The sequence below is a fragment of the Hemiscyllium ocellatum genome, chromosome 18 (genome assembly GCF_020745735.1).
Source record: "Hemiscyllium ocellatum isolate sHemOce1 chromosome 18, sHemOce1.pat.X.cur, whole genome shotgun sequence".
NCBI classification, from domain to species: domain Eukaryota; kingdom Metazoa; phylum Chordata; class Chondrichthyes; order Orectolobiformes; family Hemiscylliidae; genus Hemiscyllium; species Hemiscyllium ocellatum.
Window position 1 is genome coordinate 56,377,393 of NC_083418.1, and position 19,388 is coordinate 56,396,780.

The 19,388-nt window shown below is 42.3% G+C and overlaps 1 protein-coding gene across 1 annotated transcript in view; it reads right to left on the reverse strand.

Annotated features, from left to right (window-relative positions):
- The window catches only part of kiaa1549la (KIAA1549-like a), a 164,065-nt gene extending 144,677 nt beyond the window's left edge, over positions 1 to 19,388 (reverse strand). The window contains exons 1-4 of the mRNA XM_060838554.1: positions 19,099 to 19,388; positions 16,354 to 16,469; positions 9,844 to 10,063; positions 2,941 to 3,071 (exon numbers count right to left, since the gene is read on the reverse strand). Coding sequence (XP_060694537.1) covers positions 2,941 to 3,071; positions 9,844 to 10,063; positions 16,354 to 16,469; positions 19,099 to 19,360 — 729 coding nt within the window. The 5' untranslated portion in view covers positions 19,361 to 19,388. The remainder of the gene's footprint in view (positions 1 to 2,940; positions 3,072 to 9,843; positions 10,064 to 16,353; positions 16,470 to 19,098) is intronic.

A 19,388-nucleotide genomic window follows, 5' to 3' on the forward strand; every position in this document is an offset into this window, starting at 1 on the left:
TCTGTGGTTGAGTGCCATATGCTTCTAGAAATTCTCTGGTTGCCCTCTGTTTAGCTTGCCCTATGATTGTGGTGTTGTCCCAGTTGAATTTGAGGTCCTTGTCATCTGTGTGTATGGCTACAAGGGAAAGCTGGTCGTGGAGTTTAGTGGCTAGTTGGTGTTCGTGGATGCGGATCATTAGTTGTCTACCTGTTCATCCTATATAGTGTTTTGAGCAGTCTTTGCATGGAATTTTGTAAATTACGTTAGTCTTGCACATGACAGGTACAGAGTGTTTTGTCCTGGTGAGTTCTTGTCTGAGCATGGCTGTTGATTTAGGGGCTGTCATGAAACCCAGTGGGCAGGGAAGTCTGGCTGTAAGTTCTGAGACATTTTTTATGGAAGGCACCGTGGCTAGTGGGTTAGGTCGTGGCATGTCCTTGTTGCATCGTGTGTCTGTGAGGAATTTGCGGATGAAGTTGCAGGGATATCCATTCTTGGTAAAGACTCTGGAAAGGTGTTCTTCTTCTCTTCATAGGTCTGGGGTGCTGCAGTGTGCTGTGGCCCTTTTGAACAGGATCCGAATGCAGCTTCTCTTATGTGTGTTTGGGTGGTTGCTGTTGTAATTCAGGACCTGGTCAGCTTGTGTGGTTTTCCTGTACATGTTTGTAGTCCATTCACCATTCTGAGTTCTTTGTACCATCACATCCAGGAGTGAGAGTTAATTGTTGGTTTCCTCCTCTCTTGTAACTCTGATCCCTGTGAGTATGGTGTTGATGATCCAGTGTGTGTTCTCAATTTCTGTTCTCTTAATAATAACAAAAGTGCCCTCTATATATCAGTTCCAGAGTTTGGACTGGATTTGCGGTAGAGCTGTTTGTCCCAGTCTTTGCATCACTGCTTCTGCTATGAGCCCAGAGATGGGTAAGCCCAAAGGTGTTCCAGTGACCTGTTCTTATATTTGGTTGTTGAATGTGAAGTGTGTCGTCAAGCACAGGTCCAGTAGTTAGAGTATTGAGTCCTTGTTGTTAAGTTCCCATTGTGCGTCTGTTCTGCCTGTCCAGGAGGATGGCTATTGTCTCTATGGCTAGAGTTTGATCAGCAGATCCAAACACTCCACACAATCATCACAGGAATTCCTAGACAACATCAAGAACATAAACATAGACAAGGACGAAGCAATGGTCTCACTTGATGTTACGGCACTGTTTACTTCAACTGACAAAACTCTAGCCAGAAAATCAATAGCCAACCTCCTGGACAGGCAGAACAGACGACACGATAGGGAACTTAACAAGAAGGACTCCATACTCAAATTACTAGACCTGTGCTTGACGACACACTTCCCATTCAGCCAACTATATGAACAGATCAATGGAACAGCTTTAGGCTCACCCATCTCTGGGCTCATAGCAGAAGCAGTGATGCAAAGATTGGAAAAAAACAGCCCGACCACAGATCCAAACCAAACTCTGGATGAGATACGTAGATGACAGTTTTGTCAACATTAAGAGAACAGAAATTGAGTACACACAGCAGACCTTCAACACCATACTCACAGGAATCACATTTACGAGAGAGGAGGAAACCAACAATCAACTCCCATTCCTGGATGTGATGTTACAAAGAACACAGAATGGTGAATGCATGACAAACGTCTACAGGAGAGACACACACTCTGATCAGGTGCTCAATTACAACAGCAACCAACAAACACACACAAGAGAAGCTGCATTAGGATCCTGTTCAAAAGGGTCACAATACACTGCAGCACTCCAGACCTATGAAGGGAAGAAGAACACCTCTAGAGAGTCTTCACCAAGAACGGATATCCGTGCAACTTCATCCACAGATGCCTAACAGACAAACAACGTGATGAGGACATGTCTCAATCTAACTCAGTAACCACGCTACCTTACACAAAAAAAATCTCTGAATTGACAACCAAGACCTCTCTAACAGCTGGGTTTCATGACAGCCCATAAATCGATAGGCACGCTCAGAAAACATCTCACCAGGAGAAAAGACCTGATACCAATCACGTGCAAGACTAACATAATTTACAAGATTCCATGTAAAGACTGCATGAAAAACTATATAGGGCAAACAGGCAGACAACTAACACTCCACATCCATGAGCACCAACTAGCCAAATGCTATGACCAGCTGTCCCTAGTAGCCATACACACACAGATAAGAAGGTCCACAAATTCAACTGGGACAACACAATGATCATAGGACAAGCTAAACAGAGGATAGCCAGTGAATGTTTCGAAGCATGGCACTCATCCATGGACTCCATCAACAAGCACATTGACCCAGACCCAATACACCGGCCACTACAACGAACAACCAGAACTGGCTACCGGAAGCAGCTGAAACAGAACCAAATAAATTCCAGAAGACACAGTACAGCAGCGCTTGACAGGAGGCTTCAAAGCACTGAAGGTGTCACCTAGACAGGGGACAAAATGTCTGCAAATCAACTTCCCAGCATGGCGAACATGCCCACAACCATGACTTAATATTGCTTTATTTCACAAGTATTGTTTGTTCTGATGTGCTCACTCACATGAGGGGAAGATAATGGGGCGGTCCAGTGGTTACCACTGCTGCCTCACAGCACCAGGGACCTGGGTTCGATTCCACCCCTGGGCAACTGTTTGTCTGGACTTTCCACATTCTCCCCATGTCTGGGTGGGTTTCCTCTGGGTGCTCCAGTTTTCTCCCACAGTCCCAAGATGTGCAAGTTAGGTAAATTGGTCATGCAAACTTGTCCATAGTGTTCAGGGGTATGTAGGTCAGATGCATTAGTCAGGGGTAATGTAAAGTAATGGGGTAGGAGGATGGGTCTGGGTGGGATACTCTTCGGAGGGTCAGCGTGGACTTGTTGGGCCAAATGGCTGTTTGCACACTGTAGGGATTCTATGATAAGACCTTCCCCTGAAAGAAAGCTATTACCTGAACACTGAAGTAACTTTTCAAATTGGCTCGAGATGCAGCCTCCTCGAATGCTCTCCGTAGTCTTGTCTCCATGGTCTGAACAAAACTGCAGAATTTCACGATGTCTGTTGTACTCACAAACTGCAGCACTGGGTCAGAAACAAGAGAGAGAGCTTTAATAGCATGCACAAGAATTTCCTTCAGATGACAAGTTTGTTAAATCCTGTACCATCTCTAATTCTTTCACAGCCTGGGTAGGGAAGATTAAATAAACAGATAGTGCCTATTCCAATCTTCTTCAACTACAATAAAATGCTCAATGTTGACCCTTTACTGTTTCCACAGCAAAAGTAAAATTACTAAAAAATCTTGGATGATCCAAATTGAAATGCTAATAAAAAAGTCTATTAAATCGAGGGAGTGCTGCACAGTTAGAGTGCCAGAACTAAGGGTGTACTCAGTGGTTCAGTGGTTAGCACTGCTGCCTCACAGCACCAGGGTCCCAGGTTTGATTCCAGCCTCAGATGACTGTCTGTGTGGATTTATTAATTTAGATTACTTACAGTGTGGAAACAGGCCCTTCGGCCCAACAAGTCCACACCGACCCGCCGAAGCGCAACCCACCCATACCTTTTACCTAACACTACAGGCAATTTAGCCAGCCAATTCACCTGACCTGCACATCTTTGGACTGTGGGAGGAAACTGGAGCACCCGGAGGAAACCCACGCAGACACGGGGAGAATGTGCAAACTCCACACAGTTAGTCGCCTAAGTCGGGAATTGAACCCGGGTCTCTGGCGCTGTGAGGCAGCAGTGCTAACCACTGTGCCACCGTGCCGCCCATGTGGAGTTTGCAAATTGGTCTAGGTGGGTTACTCTTCGGAGGGTTGGTGTGAACTAGTTGGGCCGAAGGGCCTGTTTCCACACTGTAGGGAATCTAAGTTCTAAGCTACTGCAGTGTCAGACAGCCAAGACAGACAGAATAATACCTAGTCAAATGAATAATACTGATGGTGTAATGCACTGTCCACACACTTGAAGAAAAAAAATTACACTGCGTTTGCTTGGAGCTTGTTCACTGCAAAAAGGTTTCTGTGTTCCCTATATTATAAGATATTTATTTGGCTGTTAAAGTTTTGGTAAGTCCTGAAGCCATGAAGAGCGCTATATATACTCTCTCTTTATTTACTTCCTAACACATTCGATTGTTCCAAGTTTAATCCTAGCCTAAATCATTTCAGTATCAGCTCAATGCCAAAGTAATCCTCTTCACATTCCAGTAGTCATGGAATGACAAACCCAGATGTGCTTGCATTACTAATATTTCACTTAATCCTCTCCCTATTGCACAGGAAGTATGAAAAGTTTTCGAACTTTCTGGAACGTGTTGAAGTCGATAAAGCGTGACACTGTCCACATACAGCCAGTCTGCAATTCTCAAACCCAAAGTGCACCTAAGAAAGGTTTGAGAGCAAGAAGAGAAGCTGGTATTCATGCAGTGTTTTTCACAACCTCAGGACATGCAAAAGTACTTCACTGCCAATGAAGTACTGCTGAAGTCGCGTGGTTGTCACCACAGAGAACTAGACAACCAACTGAGGCACAGTAAAAGATTCCCTGCTGAAATAGCACTGACTCCAGCAATTTCATGTCCTGTTGAATAAGGTGATAAATATTGGCCTGACCTGCAGGGGAACACATCAGCGTTTGTTCAAGTCATGGTTAGAATAGAATACATTATAGAGTATCTACAGTTTGGAAACAGACTATTAAACCCAACAAGCCTTCTGAAGAGTAATCCACCCAGACCCATTCCGCTATCCTATTACTCTACATATATCCTGACTAATGCACCTATCCTATATTCCTGAACACTACGAGCAATTTTAGCATGGCCAAATCACCTAACCTGCACATCTTTGGATTGTGGGAGGAAACCAGAGGAAACCCACGCAGACACAGAGAGAATGTGCAAATTCCACACAGACAGTTGCCAAGGCTAGAATCGAACCTGGGTCCCTGGTGCTATGAAGTATCAGTGCTAACCCACTGTGCCATGGGTTAAGCAGAAATGATGAGCTGTAACTCTGCAAAACTGGTAGTACAAGTTTAAGATTTATGGAATTGGGAACTTCTGAAATGTATACCCATTTGTTGCTCATACACACTTTTCTGTGGAATGGGGTTTGAAAAATTCCATAAAATCATATGTGCAGTTGGTAATTAGCCTTGAGTGGTAACTGAGTACTATATTTCCTGCACTGTACCAGTGATGACACCTCAAACGGAGTTGCTGCAAAGTACTTAGGGATGGTGCTACAGAAATATAAGGTTTTCATCTCAGAGATGTCTAGAGTTTATCTGGAAAATTGCTTCACATGGTCTCTAAATAAGATGTGGAGACAGACCCCAAAGTTTCTGGCAGTGAGCATACAATGATATCCGACAGGTTCAGCTAGACCTAGAGGGAAAACTGATGGCTTGTGACAGTTTGTATTGTTGGAGCTGGCAAAATCCAATTTACAATTAACTGTCTTTTGGGAATCACAACTTGAGGTCTGCCTTCAAGCCTCCTGCTACAAGACAGTCACAACAGAATAACATTCATCCAGCTGGGTGAGGCACAGCAACAACAACTTGGATTTGTACAGCACAGTCAAGATGTTTCATAGTTGTGTATTGAAACTAAATCATATAAGGAACCATTACAATAGTTTACCAAAGGTTTGGTTAAAAAGTTGTATGTTTAGAAGCATGGTCAAAAGTCACATGACACCAGGTTATGGTCCAACAGCTTTATTTGAAATCACAAGCTTTCAAAGCGCTGCCCCTTCGTCAGGTGAAGTGAGTGAAGAGAGTATGTCATTGGAGAAGAAATAAGTAGGACATTTTAGGAATGGAATTCAGAGTTTAATGTTATTGCTTATTAGTTCTATTTATATGAACGAGGTGGGGATGCACAGCAGATTACCTGCAACGGGTTGCTGAGTTAGGACACATATGCTTGCCATATGCAACTTTGCAAATATACATAAAAATGTGTAAAGATTCATTCCCGCTTCATTTTTCACCCAACAAGGGACGCACAAGAAGCTATAATTAAAGGAGGGCAGGACTGGAGGAGATTAAAAAGATAGGGTAAGAAAAACATTTCTAGCATTTTAAAACAAACATGAACATTTTAAATTTGAGTCCTTTCTGCAATGTTATGAATAATATTGTGTAGATCAAGTCTCATACTCAGAAGCTGGAGACCATAACTGAATCAGGAAAGGATAGGGTAAGAAAGTGTCGAGGAAAAGAGGGGATCAGTTGGAATGCAACAATACATAAATCCAGCCAGAGAGATACATCTCCTGTCAAGGGAGCAAGGGCAGAGCAGTAACTGCAGAGCTTGCAACTGATTTGTTCATGCTTTACTTAAAGGCCAATTCTTCGAAATGGCTCCCGATTACAGATATGCCATTTTTATAAACTTATTGGTTTCCCTTGACAAGTACAGTAATTAGCCAACCTGTTTCTACACCCTGGAGCTTTGAGAACAAAGGTGCCATGATGCCTCCTTTTCTAACAATGCAAATGTAATTAGTTGTACTTAGCTCTCCCTCTCTGAGTAAATTCATTTTTCCCTGGATCTTTAAACAGTCCTATTGCTTGCTCCAATTCCACTTACTCTTGCATAACCCAATTTGATACTCAATCTGAATTCTGCTCTCTGCCTTACCACGACACACCTTGACAAACCCCAGGGTATTTATTTTGATCTCTCTTTTAGTTTAATACAGCTACTATGTGCTGTGTTGGTACCTCAGTGCTTAACTGAATCACAATAGCTAATAAAGGTCAGAAGGTGCAATTGCTAGCTTGTATTGAGTAAGCCACAACTAAGTCCAGTACTCTACCTATAGTGGGATGAGGGACAGAGAGAAAAAAACACAGCCAAAGTTCCTGTTCTGGTTGGTATTCCAGAGACCCCATTTGGGATTCAGCTGAGGCTCTGATCTGGTTGCAATAGACAGCGTTGGAAGAGCTGAGGATAGGAGTAAGTTTGACCCAAAAGGTCAAAGTTCTGTCTCCAATTCTGGCCATTTAGCCTGAACTTCCACAGGGGTTCTCATCTCTCTCGACAGTTATGTCTCACTACCGTACTTCACAAGTGGAAAGCCCCAGAAAGCCATTCTGATGTAAAGATCAGTGACCTGAAAGCTTGACTGGCCCCAAAGTGACAGGAATGAAGTAGTTGGATGGGAGCTGATGAGACAGCAGGATGATTCCCAAATGTAGTGCTACCACTGGAGAGTTTTGTGCTGATGATGGCGTGTCCCCTGCAAACATCCCTGGCACAGTGGCACAGTGGTTAGCACTGCTGCCTCACAGCGCCTGAGACCTGGGTTCAATTCCCGACTGTGTGGAGTTTGCACGTTCTCCCCATGTCTGCGTGGGTTTCCTCCGGGTGCTCCGGTTTCCTCCCACAGTCCAAAGATGTGCAGGTCAGGTGAACTGGCCATGCTAAATTGCCCGTAGTGTTAGGTAGGGGTAAATGTAGTGGTATGGGTGGGTTGCGCTTCGGCGGGTCGGTGTGGACTTGTTGGGCTGAAGGGCCTGTTTCCACACTGTAAATCTAATCTAATCTAATCTAATCACTGTCCAATCCCATTCAGCCAAGCCTTATTGAGACCACCTCCCTGGGGCAGCCCCAGAATCAAAACTCTGTGCCGTGAAGAGTGGGTATTCAGAACAAAAGGCAGACCTCAGATTATCAAACGAGTTTCCCATGTGCCCTGCAAGGCAAATTGACCTCCGGCTCGTAGTTTTTCATTTTTGCTTACTTCTCCGAGGTCCCCTCCACTTTAAGATCATCCAAGGTCTGTGACCTGCCTCAACAGCATACATTTCTCCTGGTGCCAATGATGAGGCTTCTGAGCTGGCAGGCCCTCAGAGTGGGACAGGTAGCAGCAGGATCCTGCCCCACTATCTTGAATTGGATGGCAAACCCACAGTTGGCCAATTACAATGCAGCAAATTCAGTAAGTAGGCCCCACATCCAATAATCACAGACTCAGGACCAGCCGTTTAGTATGTCATCCCGGTCTAGAGGCCCAATTATGACATTGCCCATTAATTTTGTTTTTTAATCTCCGCAGATGCTGCCAGATGTATTGTGCATCTTCAGCACTTTCTCTTCTCACACTGCTGATTTTTAGCTTCTGTTAGTTTACAATGAAGGTTAACATTTCTCAGTGGTAGCACCTCCAAATCAAAAACTTGGTACTCAATTCATGCTTCAGCAAGCAACATAGACTGACATTTTGTGTAGCACTGAGAGCGTCCAACTATATCAGGAATATTATATTTTAGTTTAGGTTGTTAAACAAAGGCTTCATTTGCCCTTTTCTGCAAACCATTAAAATTCAAAAATCAAAGTGTACAATGTTATCTCAGCCAATTTGTTTCCTCAACCAAGATCAGAAAAATACAATGATTCATCTCATTATCATTTGTGAGACATGGGTGTACACAGAATTGTTCCACCTTCATAAGAACATGGGAAATAGGAGCAGCAGTAGATCATTCAGCTCTTCAGGCCTGCTCCACCATCAATTACTCCATGACTGATCTACATCACTTCCTCGCATTGTCCTCTTATCCTTAATCTGTTCAATTCTAGAAATCTATCCATCTCTATACTGAATGTACCCAATGAATGAGCCTCCACACTCCTCTCAGATGAGGTATTATCCCGATGAGAGGATCAGTTTAGCTCAATTGTCTAAATGGCTGGTCTCTGATGCAGAGTGATACCAACAGTGTGGTTTTAATTCTCACACCTGCTGAGGTGACCATTAAGGACCTTCCCCTTCTCAACCTTCCCCCTTGCCTGAGGCGTGGTGACCTTCAAGTTAAACCACAATCAGTCCTGTCTAACAAGAGAGCAAAAAGTGAAGTCTGCAGATGCTGGAGATCACAGCTGAAAATGTGTTGCTGGTTAAAGCACAGTAGGTTAGGCAGCATCCAAGGAATAGGAAATTCGACGTTTTGGGCATAAGCCCTTCCTGATGAAGGGCTTATGCCCGAAACGTCGAATTTCCTATTCCTTGGATGCTGCCTAACCTGCTGTGCTTTAACCAGTAACACATTTTTAACAAGAGAGCAACCCTGTGATCTGGTAAGATCCTTCTCCCAGATGCCCACTATGAGCACCCAGTGGCATTTGTCAACTCTAACTGAATGAGGTACTGGGTTGTTGGAAAAACTGAAGTAATTTCTGAGGAAGAATCACCAGACCTGAAAAGTCAACTTTGATTTCTCTTCACAGATGTTGCCAGAGCTGCTGAGAATTGCAGCAACTTCTGTTTTTGTTTCAGGTTATGACACTTCTTCAGTGTTTAAATGCAACTTCTTCCTTATTAATCCAAATCAGGTTTAGTGTTGCGTTTGGGGGATCAACTTCTTCCACTTGTAAATTTTTTGATTCTGCAGAAGTGGTTAAGTGGCGATATCAGCTGTTGTTTAATGCATCTGAGTTTGTTCAGCTGGCAAAGCCCCACAATGGAACATTAGCCTTTCGCTGCAATTACTGACTGAAATGAGAACAATTTACAATGAGGCGCGGAAGCTTTTGCTGAGTAGGGAAATGACGAACTTCTTAAGTTCAACAAAACTGTGGCTATCGAGAATTTATCAGGTTTTCATTGCATCAGAAGAATTTTTCTTACTGACACTCTTTCTCACTCTGACCTCCTGTCTCTCCCTGGCTATCACAAGGCTGAGGGAGCAATAGGGGTTGTTGGCAGGGATGGTCCCACATGCCTGGTCATAATACTCCAGTGACTTAGGGCAAGCAACCTTGATCGACTTTCCCCACCCATCAAAAATCAAGTAAACTGCTCTTTCTTAAAAAAGAACACTTAACACTCACCTGTTTTTAACTGGAACCATCGGGCTGGGGGTGGAGCCCATGAGGAGGCAGAAATCAGGACAGACTGCAGATCAGGTACATGCTGCTGCATGTCCCGCATGAAGTTCTCAATTCCATACATCGTAATCGCTTCAGTCACAGCGGACGGAATGTACACCTCATTTCCAGTCACAGCATAGAATCCAATAAAGACCTTATTTCTTCTTTCGAGACTTTCAATCTGGAACAAAATAGTATTTTTATTGTCTCTTACATCACAATCGTGCTGACACCTCAAAAGTACTTCATTGACCACTGCATTTTGAAAAGCTGTTAATCAATGTGTTTGTACTGAATCTACCTTGTTCAATTTTATGTCAATGGAGATTTTTAAAATAATTTTCACACAGAGTAGCGTGTTGAAAGGAACAGCCAGCTTGTGTGAACATAAGAACCACACCAGGCTATTCAGCCCCTCAAGCCCATTCTGTCTTTCAATCAGACCAGACTTGTCATAAACATGTATGAAGTGTTAACATAAACAGCTCCATGAACGGAACCAATTATCTCAGTCCCATATCCAATGGTAACGTACCCAATAAAATTCTCTTGCTCTTTGTCTTCAAGGGTCAACTGACCCCAAGGTTTTACTTTTATTTGGAGGAAAGAGTCCCTACACTTCATGGGAAAGAAATGCCTCCTGATTCCCAAACACCTCTAATGTTAAGATGATGTCCTCATAACTTGATTGTCCAGCTGAGGAAACAGTTTCCCCTGTGTCTATCCTTTTGAACCTATTACACATTTTAAACAAACTGATTAGATCAGCACTTAACTGTAATAAAAGCAAAGCTCTGTTAGCTCTCCTCAGAATACAACCCTTTCAGCCCCAGCATCATTCTGGTGAATTTATGCTAGAATCTTTTCAAGGTTATTGCAAGAAATTTGACTTTTCTTCTACAGTTCAAATGTTCTTTTCTTTTATTCATTTGTGGCACTTGGCCAGCATTGAGAGCCCTTCCCTATTTGCCCCTGAGAAGGTTGTGGTGAGCTGCCTTCTTGAACTGTTGCAGTCCACGTGCTGCGAGTTGACCGACAATGCCAGTAGGGAGGGAATTCCAGGATTTTGACCCAACAATTGTGAAGGAACGGTAGTATATTTCCAAATCGGGGTGGTGAGTGGATTGGAGGAGAACTTGCAGATGGTGGTGTTCCCAAGTATCTACTGCCCTCGTCCTTCTAGATGGAAGTAGTCATGGATTTGGAAGGTGTTGTCTAAGGACCTTTAGTGAATTTCTGCAGTGCATCATGTAGATAGTACAGACTATATGCAATGAGTATGGGAAGGATAAGGCAAAAGTTTTGAAACGTCAGTGCTTTTCTACTGGTTACACATAAAGTCATAGAGTCATAGAGATGTACAGCATGGAAACAGACCCTTCGGTCCAACCCATCCATGCCGACCAGATATCCCAACCCAATCTAGTCCCACCTGCCAGCACCCGGCCCATACCCCTCCAAACCCTTCCTATTCATATACCCATCCAAATGCCCCTTAAATGTTGCAATTGTACCAGCCTCCACCACTTCCTCTGGCAGTTCATTCCATACCCGTACCACCTTCTATGTGAAAAAGTTGCCCTGTAGGTCTCTTTTATATCTTTCCCCTCTTACCCTAAACCTTTCCCCCCTAGTTCTGGACTCCCCGACCCCAGAGAAAAGACTTTGTCTATTTATCCTATCCATGTCCCTCATAATTTTGTAAACCTCTATAAGGTCATCCCTCAGCCTCCGACGCTCCAGGGAAAACAGCCCCAGCCTGTTCAGCTCAAATCCTCCAACCCTGGCAACACCCTTGCAAATCTTTTCTGAACCCTTTCTTGATTGATGAAACGATGAAAGATTTTGAGAAGATCGATGAGAAAATATTATTGGTAATCCAAGGCAGTAACCAGAAAGCAGAGATTCAGCAATCATCACTTGAAAAAATGAATCATTAAACATTGGGCTGACTATGACAAAGGTGCAGAAGAAATTAGATAATTTTTTTAAAAGCTGTCTGAGAAGAAATAATATAAAGGAATACAGGATATGTTTGCCACTGAATGCTTATTCTTGCTGTTGTTATTTCTAGACTAGAATACCCTGACACTCTCCAGGATAGCCTCCCATCTTACACTGACTGTAATCTTGAGCTCATACAAAACTCCATTGCTGACATGAAACAAAGAACTGCAGCTGTTGGAAATCTGAAACAAAAACAGAAATTGCTGGAGAACTTCAGTAGATCTGGCAGCATCTGTGGAGAGAAGGCAGAGTTAACATTCTGAGTCTGGTGACCCTTCTTCAGAACAGTTCTAAAGGGGTGCGAAATGTTATCTCTGCTTTCTCTCCACAAATGCTGCCAGGCCCACTGAGTTTCTCCAGCAATTTCTGATTTTATTCCATTGCTTATATGGTTGTCCACAGTGCTCATTCATCACGGTCATGCTTGCTGACTTATAACCTCTCTTGCTCTAAGCCCAGGAATTCCTTCCCTAAACCTCTCTGCATTTCTAACTCTCTCCTCCTCAAAGATTACAATTTTGATAGGCATTTATTGACTCCTCTAGCTCACTCTCAAATTTTACTTGATAGCACTGGTGTGAAACAAGTGCTCAAGAAAGGCAAGCTGCTGCTGAAAAGCAAGAAAATGTCACAAGCAGTAAGAAAATTTCAGCTGAAAAGCCAGCAAAGACTCTGCAACAATGGGATGATTGGTCTAATGAAAATTCAGTAATTGTATCCGTTGTTGGTTATCAGGTTATAGACAGCAGGTGTTATCAACCATTGGTTCACAATTCACTAGTGGTGTTAAGGGATCTGCCAAATCAACATCTTTCAAGAACAAAACCTACTTAAGTATCTCATTATGTGATATAAATTCCACTACCCTGTTCCTGACACTTGAAGCCCAACTCAAGAAATTGCACACACTCTGAACATTGGGAAAAAGAAGGTGAAGAAGATGTGCCATCATCAGTGATGTTGGAGGCAGGAGACCTGGTTCTCCACTCCTGCCCTAATTGGTACCGGAGTGCTTTTCTCTCAGATCACATACTCCATGTTGAAGTCTCACCTGTCACAACAGGATTGAAGTTTTGAAGAGGTGACAAAATGATTGATGAAGGCAGGGCAGTAGACGTTGTCTGTATGGACTTCAGTAAAGCATTCGACAAAGTTCCATGGTAGACTAGTTAGTAAAGATAGATCACATGGGATCCAGGGGAGTTGGCCAATGGGATGCAAAATTGGCTTGAAAGTAGGAGACAGAGGGTGGTGGTAGAGGGTTGATTTTCAGACTGGAGGCCTGTGATTAGTGGTGTGTTGCAAGGATCGGTGCTGGTCTACTGTTTTTTGTCATTTATAGAAATGATTTGGATGTGAATAGAACAGGCATGGTTGGTTAGGGCAGATGACACCAAAATAGATAGTGTAGAGGACATGGAAGAAGATCATCTTTGTACAACAGGACCTTGATCAGATGGGTCAATGGGCTGAGGGATGGCAAATAAAGTTTAATTTAGCTAAATGAGAGGTTCATTTTAGCAAATGGGATATCTGTTCGGTATGGACGAGTTGGACTAAAGGGTCTGTTTCCATGCTGTATGATTCAATAGCTATGTTTAAATTGGGTGTGTGAAGCAAAGGGTTGAATTATACTTGATGTCTGTTCTGTGGGAGGTTCCAAAAGCAAAATGATGGTTCCCGGTTATGAAACATTGAATATGTAGAATGTGGAAGTACTGGTGTTGGGTTGGACAAAGTCAGAAGTCACACGACATTAGGTTATAATTCAACAGGTTTATTTGAAATCACAAGCTTTTGGAACGCTGCCCCTTCATCACTGATGGAATATGCAGTGATCATAACAAGGTCAACCAGCTGGATTTCATAGATGTAATTTCCCCAATTGCAGCTGTTGATCTAGTCTAATCAGGGAGTTCTGGCTGAATTAAAAAAGTTGAATGCCAGAGACACCACTCTGTAGTGCCTATGGGCCAACCACTTCAACTTCCCCCTCCCACTCTCCCAAGAACATGCAAGTCCTGGGCCTCTTCCACTGCCAAATCAAAGCCACCCACCAACTGGAAGTAGACCACCTCATCTTCCGCCTCAGAAGTCTCCAACCACATGGTATCAACATCAACTTCACCAGTTTCCAAATATCCCCTTCCCCTACCTCATCTCAGATCCAACCCTCCAACTCGGTACCATCCACTTAACCTGACCTACCTGTCCATCTTCCTTCCCACCAATCCGCTTGACCCTCCCTATCAACTTATCACAATCACTTCTTACTTATTGCTTTCCTAACTGCCTTCACCCCAACCCCAACCCCACCCCCACCCCTGTATTAATCTCTCAGCCCCCTTCTCCCTCCACATTCCTGATTAAGGATTTATGCACAAAACCATTGACTCTCCTACTCCTTGGATGCTGGCTGACCTTCTGTGCTTTTTCAGTGCTACACTTGTCGACTGACTCTCTATGAGGCAGTACTGTAGTCAAGGACTGTTCATGTGTAAATAAAGTGAGACTTGGTGAAGAGATATCGGCCTCTGTACAGTCATTGCAGAATATTTGCCCAGTTCAGTTATTCACTTCATACAGCATGAAAATAGAGGAATATTACAAAATACAGCAATTGTTAAGGGATCAAGTTCTCCATTTTAGTGTAGGATGATAATACCTTTCTCTGGCCTGTAATTACAAACTTGCTCAGAAAAGGTATCGACTTTGATAACCATTCTGCCCATCTTGACTGTCCTAACTCCATGAAATAGACATCCAACAGTCCCACTCAGCTTCCCATTACCTCTGTCTCAAACCCGCACAAACCACTCGAAACAAGAATCTGCAGATTCTTCCCAACTGTGAAAAGATATTACTTTTTGAAGAATGTAATTTATTTTGTGAGTCATTCATTGCAAACAGAGATAGGTAACTTTCCCCAAGTATCTTTCAATGGGAAATTTCATCTTCCTAAACAAAATCTTGCTAGACCACCACCTATGGAGAAAGGAATCAGCTTTAGCCCCTTCAAAATATTTAAATATATTGACTGCTGCATAGATTATGGGCAAGGCTGTTATTTATTTCCCATTCCTAACTGTCCTTAAAGGAAGTGGTAGTGAGCTGCCTTCATGAACCAGTACAGTCCATGTTGAGAAAGTGCTCTTTCAGTGTGTTAGCGAGGGAATTCTAGGATTTTGACCCCCCCCCCAGTGATGTGAAGGAATGTCACTAGATGTCTACAAGTATTTTTTTAAAAATTCAATTCATTCATGGAATGTGGAGGTTGCTGGTACTCCCATGTTACCCATTCATGTACCTTGAGAAGATGGGGGTGAGCATCCTTCCTGAATTAAACTGCGTGAATTGCAGCATCAGGGCAGTTAACAGTCAAGAGTCAACCAAGTTTTGAGAGTCATCTACAGCACAGCCCAGACATGGACAGCAGATTTCCTTCCCTAGGCACATTAGTGACCCCGACTGTAAAATAATTGGATTGATTAAAATAAAATTATCAGTTTTTATTCCGATGTATTTAAATTTATTGAATTTAAAATTCCCAGTTGCTGGGATTTGAACCTATCTCCTAACCATTAGTCCAGCCCTTTGGATTACTATCACAACACTCATGTAGCCCCAAATGCGAACCTTCTAGATTTACTTGCTGTGGCTTTCTGAGATCAGTTAGAAGACTATTTCTCCTCTAAACTGATGACAGCAAGTGCATTTTGCAGATGAAATTAACATGAAATAGCTGACTTGCATTTGGATGTCTGCTACCTGAAGCATGAGAAACACATTTCAAAAGACGATGCAGTCTTCGATTACTAATTCAGTGACTTTCCCACTTGAAAAACATTCAAATTACCCAGGGCTCCAAATTAAGCAATTCCAATCAAAAGAGCAAATTAGGTTCTTTTATTGCTAGGTTTTAACTTGGATCAGCACAATCTGAATTAAGCAACTCTGACTTTCAGATTTACATCTATTTCAATTTTGCTCGCACTGACTGAATAACAGGCCATTTTATCATTACAAAGATACGAACTAAACATGAAGGAATGGTGGCACTTACAGTAAATGTGATGATTGAAGGAGGTCCACTTTCTAAATTATGCCCCTTACACCACATTTGTATTGGTTCTCCAGGGCTGAGCCTACAGAATGGTTGTTTTCCTCAGAGAAAACGTCAATATATCGCAGGGCAGCGTGTTGGGAAAGGGAAAGGTTTCACTGAAGAAGTCGGGTCTCTCAGATTCTGCAGTTATTTACTCAACTTTGTTCCGAATTGAAGAAAAATTATGTCTCTTAGCAAGATTTCTCAAGTTTGTTCTTAAATCTGAGATCTCTGCCTAGCTGAAAACACGATGCACAGCAACCATTCACAAGACTTTCAGCTCAACAAATATACATTCAATTGTAAGTATCAAGTATTTTATATTTGAGATAGCAGCTTTGTAACACTGAAGCACTTACCTGAGCCTGTACATCATTAGTGAAGAAAGCTCGCTTCAATGCCTGTGTAAGTCCCCTTGTCACGTTCTGTTTCAGCATCAAGTCTGGTCGAACCTTTCTTGATGTCACTGTCGCAACTGCAAAATTAAGAAAACCTGGTTAAGCTTAAATTCAAATAGAAGACAGTTCAAGGAAAAGATAACCATCAATGTCTGAATGCGTCAATTCTCAACAGCTTCAGGTCTGTGTTTTGTGACCTCAGGAAAGTAGGTAAAAAGGAACTTGACATTTATCCCAGATGCTCTCGAAACTCCATGAAAGAAGTCACAGATCTGTTGCAAATGCATAAATAATTGCAAACCACCTCATGGGAGAGATACAATAGACAACAGCAGTGAATCATACTGCTATTGCTAAATCAGAGGTAGTGGGTTTAAGCCCCACTCAGATACCAAGATAACAAAAATCAAGGCTAGCACACAAGTAAAAATCGAAAAAACTACAGATGCTATAAATCGGAAACAAAAACAGAAATTGCCGGAAAAGCTCAGCAGGTCTGGCAGCATCTGTGAAAAGAAATCAAAATTAACATTTTGGGTCTGGTGATCCCTCCTCAGCACACAAGTGCCTCACTGAGAGAGTGCAGCATTGTCAGAGGTGCCATCTTTCAGAAGACACAATAAACCACGCCCCGACTGCTCTCTACTGGAGTCAAATGATCCCATGGCACTACTTTAACGGAGGGCATGGAAGGTCCCCTGAGCTCCTATCCAAAATGTATCCCCAACTGAGAATGTTTAAAAAAATAAGATTGTTTGGTCGTTATCACTTTTAGGAGGTTGCTGATTGCAAACTGGCAATTATGCTTTTTTTCCTATTTTAGAAAAATTCCACACTTCAAAAGCACTTCTTTCACTGTAAAGCATTTTGGAATGTCCTGAGGTTGTGAAAAGTGCTGCAGAAATACAAATTCTCTCTATTTTGTGATGAATTTTGCATGTTTCTCACCAAATAAAGGAAATAGAGTTTGCTTGAGATCATCTCAATACTATATTCACAGAGGCACTGATATACTGCTCCCTCTGGGACTGTCACATTTATTCAATTTATCACTCTTCATTAGGGTGTTTTAAGAATTGTGAATTAAAAATTATACTCAAAAATTATGTGCTTAGTCTGGAATTTAAGACTCCGTTTCTAAATGAAAGACATTGGAATCTTTGCTATCACCCAACTACAACGTAACTTAAATGGTTTTGAGATGGATACTAGTACTTTACATAAATATCATTGCACACGAATAACACGGCATATTCACAATTAATTTGGAACTGGTTGTATTCACTATGAATGTTGAACTCTCAACTTTAAATGCATCAGCAACAACTTGCATCTGTAAAATATGTTTAATGCTGTAAAATGTCCCATCACTTCTCATATTCCCAAATTGGACATCAAGCCTCAAAAGGAGACACTAGTGGAGATAAAATAAAGTTTGGTAGGTTTGAAGGAACATCTTACAAAGGAGGAAGGAGCAAGAGGTGAAGAAGTGGGAAGGTTCAGGGAAGAATAGCAGTGTTTATGGACTGAAGTTATGGCGACCAAGGGTGGTATTAGTGAACTTCGATATATAAAAGCCAAAGTTGGATGCACAGATATCACAGTAGCTCGTAGAGAGAGAGATTCCAGAGTCGAGACGGGTAAGACCATAATGGGATTTGAGAGTAAGAATGGCACTTGTAAAATTATTCATGTTTCTCCACGTATATATTTTATTGCTAGTGGCTTGGAGAAGTAAAAACCCATCTGGTTCACGAGTGACGTTTAGGGAAGGAAATCTGCCATCCTTACTTGATCTGGCCTAAATATGATTTCAAATCCACAGTAATGTGGTTAAATCTTAACTGCCCTCAAAGATAATGAGCAAGACACTCACTTCGAGAGCAATAAAGGATGAGCAATAAATTCTGGCCTAGCCAGCAACACCCACATCCCATGAACAAACAAGTAATAACTTCCCTTGAAGCATACCCATGTTACTTGCTTCAACTAATCCATGTGGAGACAAGTTCCACTCTTTTGTTAAAGAGGTTTCTCCTTAATTCCCTGGTGGATTCATTATGACTATCATTTATTTATAATCCCATGGTCCTTCAATGCTTCCCTGATCAAGCTCCTTCATAGTTGGATTTCTGTTAGGTAACCATCTGACCTTTTCTTTTCAAGATAAAAAAGAAATCCTTGGCTTCACATCCAACACAACCTTTTAAATCGAAGTTTTCAACAATTCTGAAATTTTGCCAAGTGTGGGAAAGTATTGTTTTATCTTTCCAATAAATTCCTGGGAGGAAGATGTAATGGGAATGATTTCATAGCTTGTCCTCTGAAAATATGTAATAAAATTTCTGGAAAATGTTATTGCTTTAACATAACAGAAATGTTTCATACAATTCCGAGCGAGAATGGTCTCATGGAAAATATTGTGATCTAGCCAGAGACAATCAATGGGAAAGAGTGCAATCTTTCCCAGCAGGAAGGAGTAACAATTTCTAATGTTAATCATAGAAATTTTACAACCAAATTCCTCCACCAAATAGCAGCAGCTGGTTCCTGACAACTGGCTGAAAATCTGGTTTGACGATGAATTATATCATTCCCATTTAATAAAAAGGGTAGCATTCTGCGTAATCTCAAATTTAAAATGATATGGTGCCTTCAAAATAAAAAAGAATTGACTTTCACGTCGCCACACATTTAGAGATGTACCTGTCCTAACCCAGAGTTGATCTGATAACTTGCAGGTCAGAGTAGGTAGCATCGGTAAGCTGCCTGGAGTTCCAGCTGTTCCCTTGGCAGCAGTTGTCACATGGGTCGTTGATGCCTGCGTCTCCTTTGGCACCAGGGCTGCCGTGGTGATTGAAGTTAAAGCTGCTGTCAATGTTAGTGAAGGCACCATCGAAATTTTGCCAGTCTCTGAGTGGGGGTTTGTCCAGCCACCTAGCTCCGTAGAGACTGTTGTCTGTGGCATTGAAGGGACTGGCCTCTCTGGGTGTGGG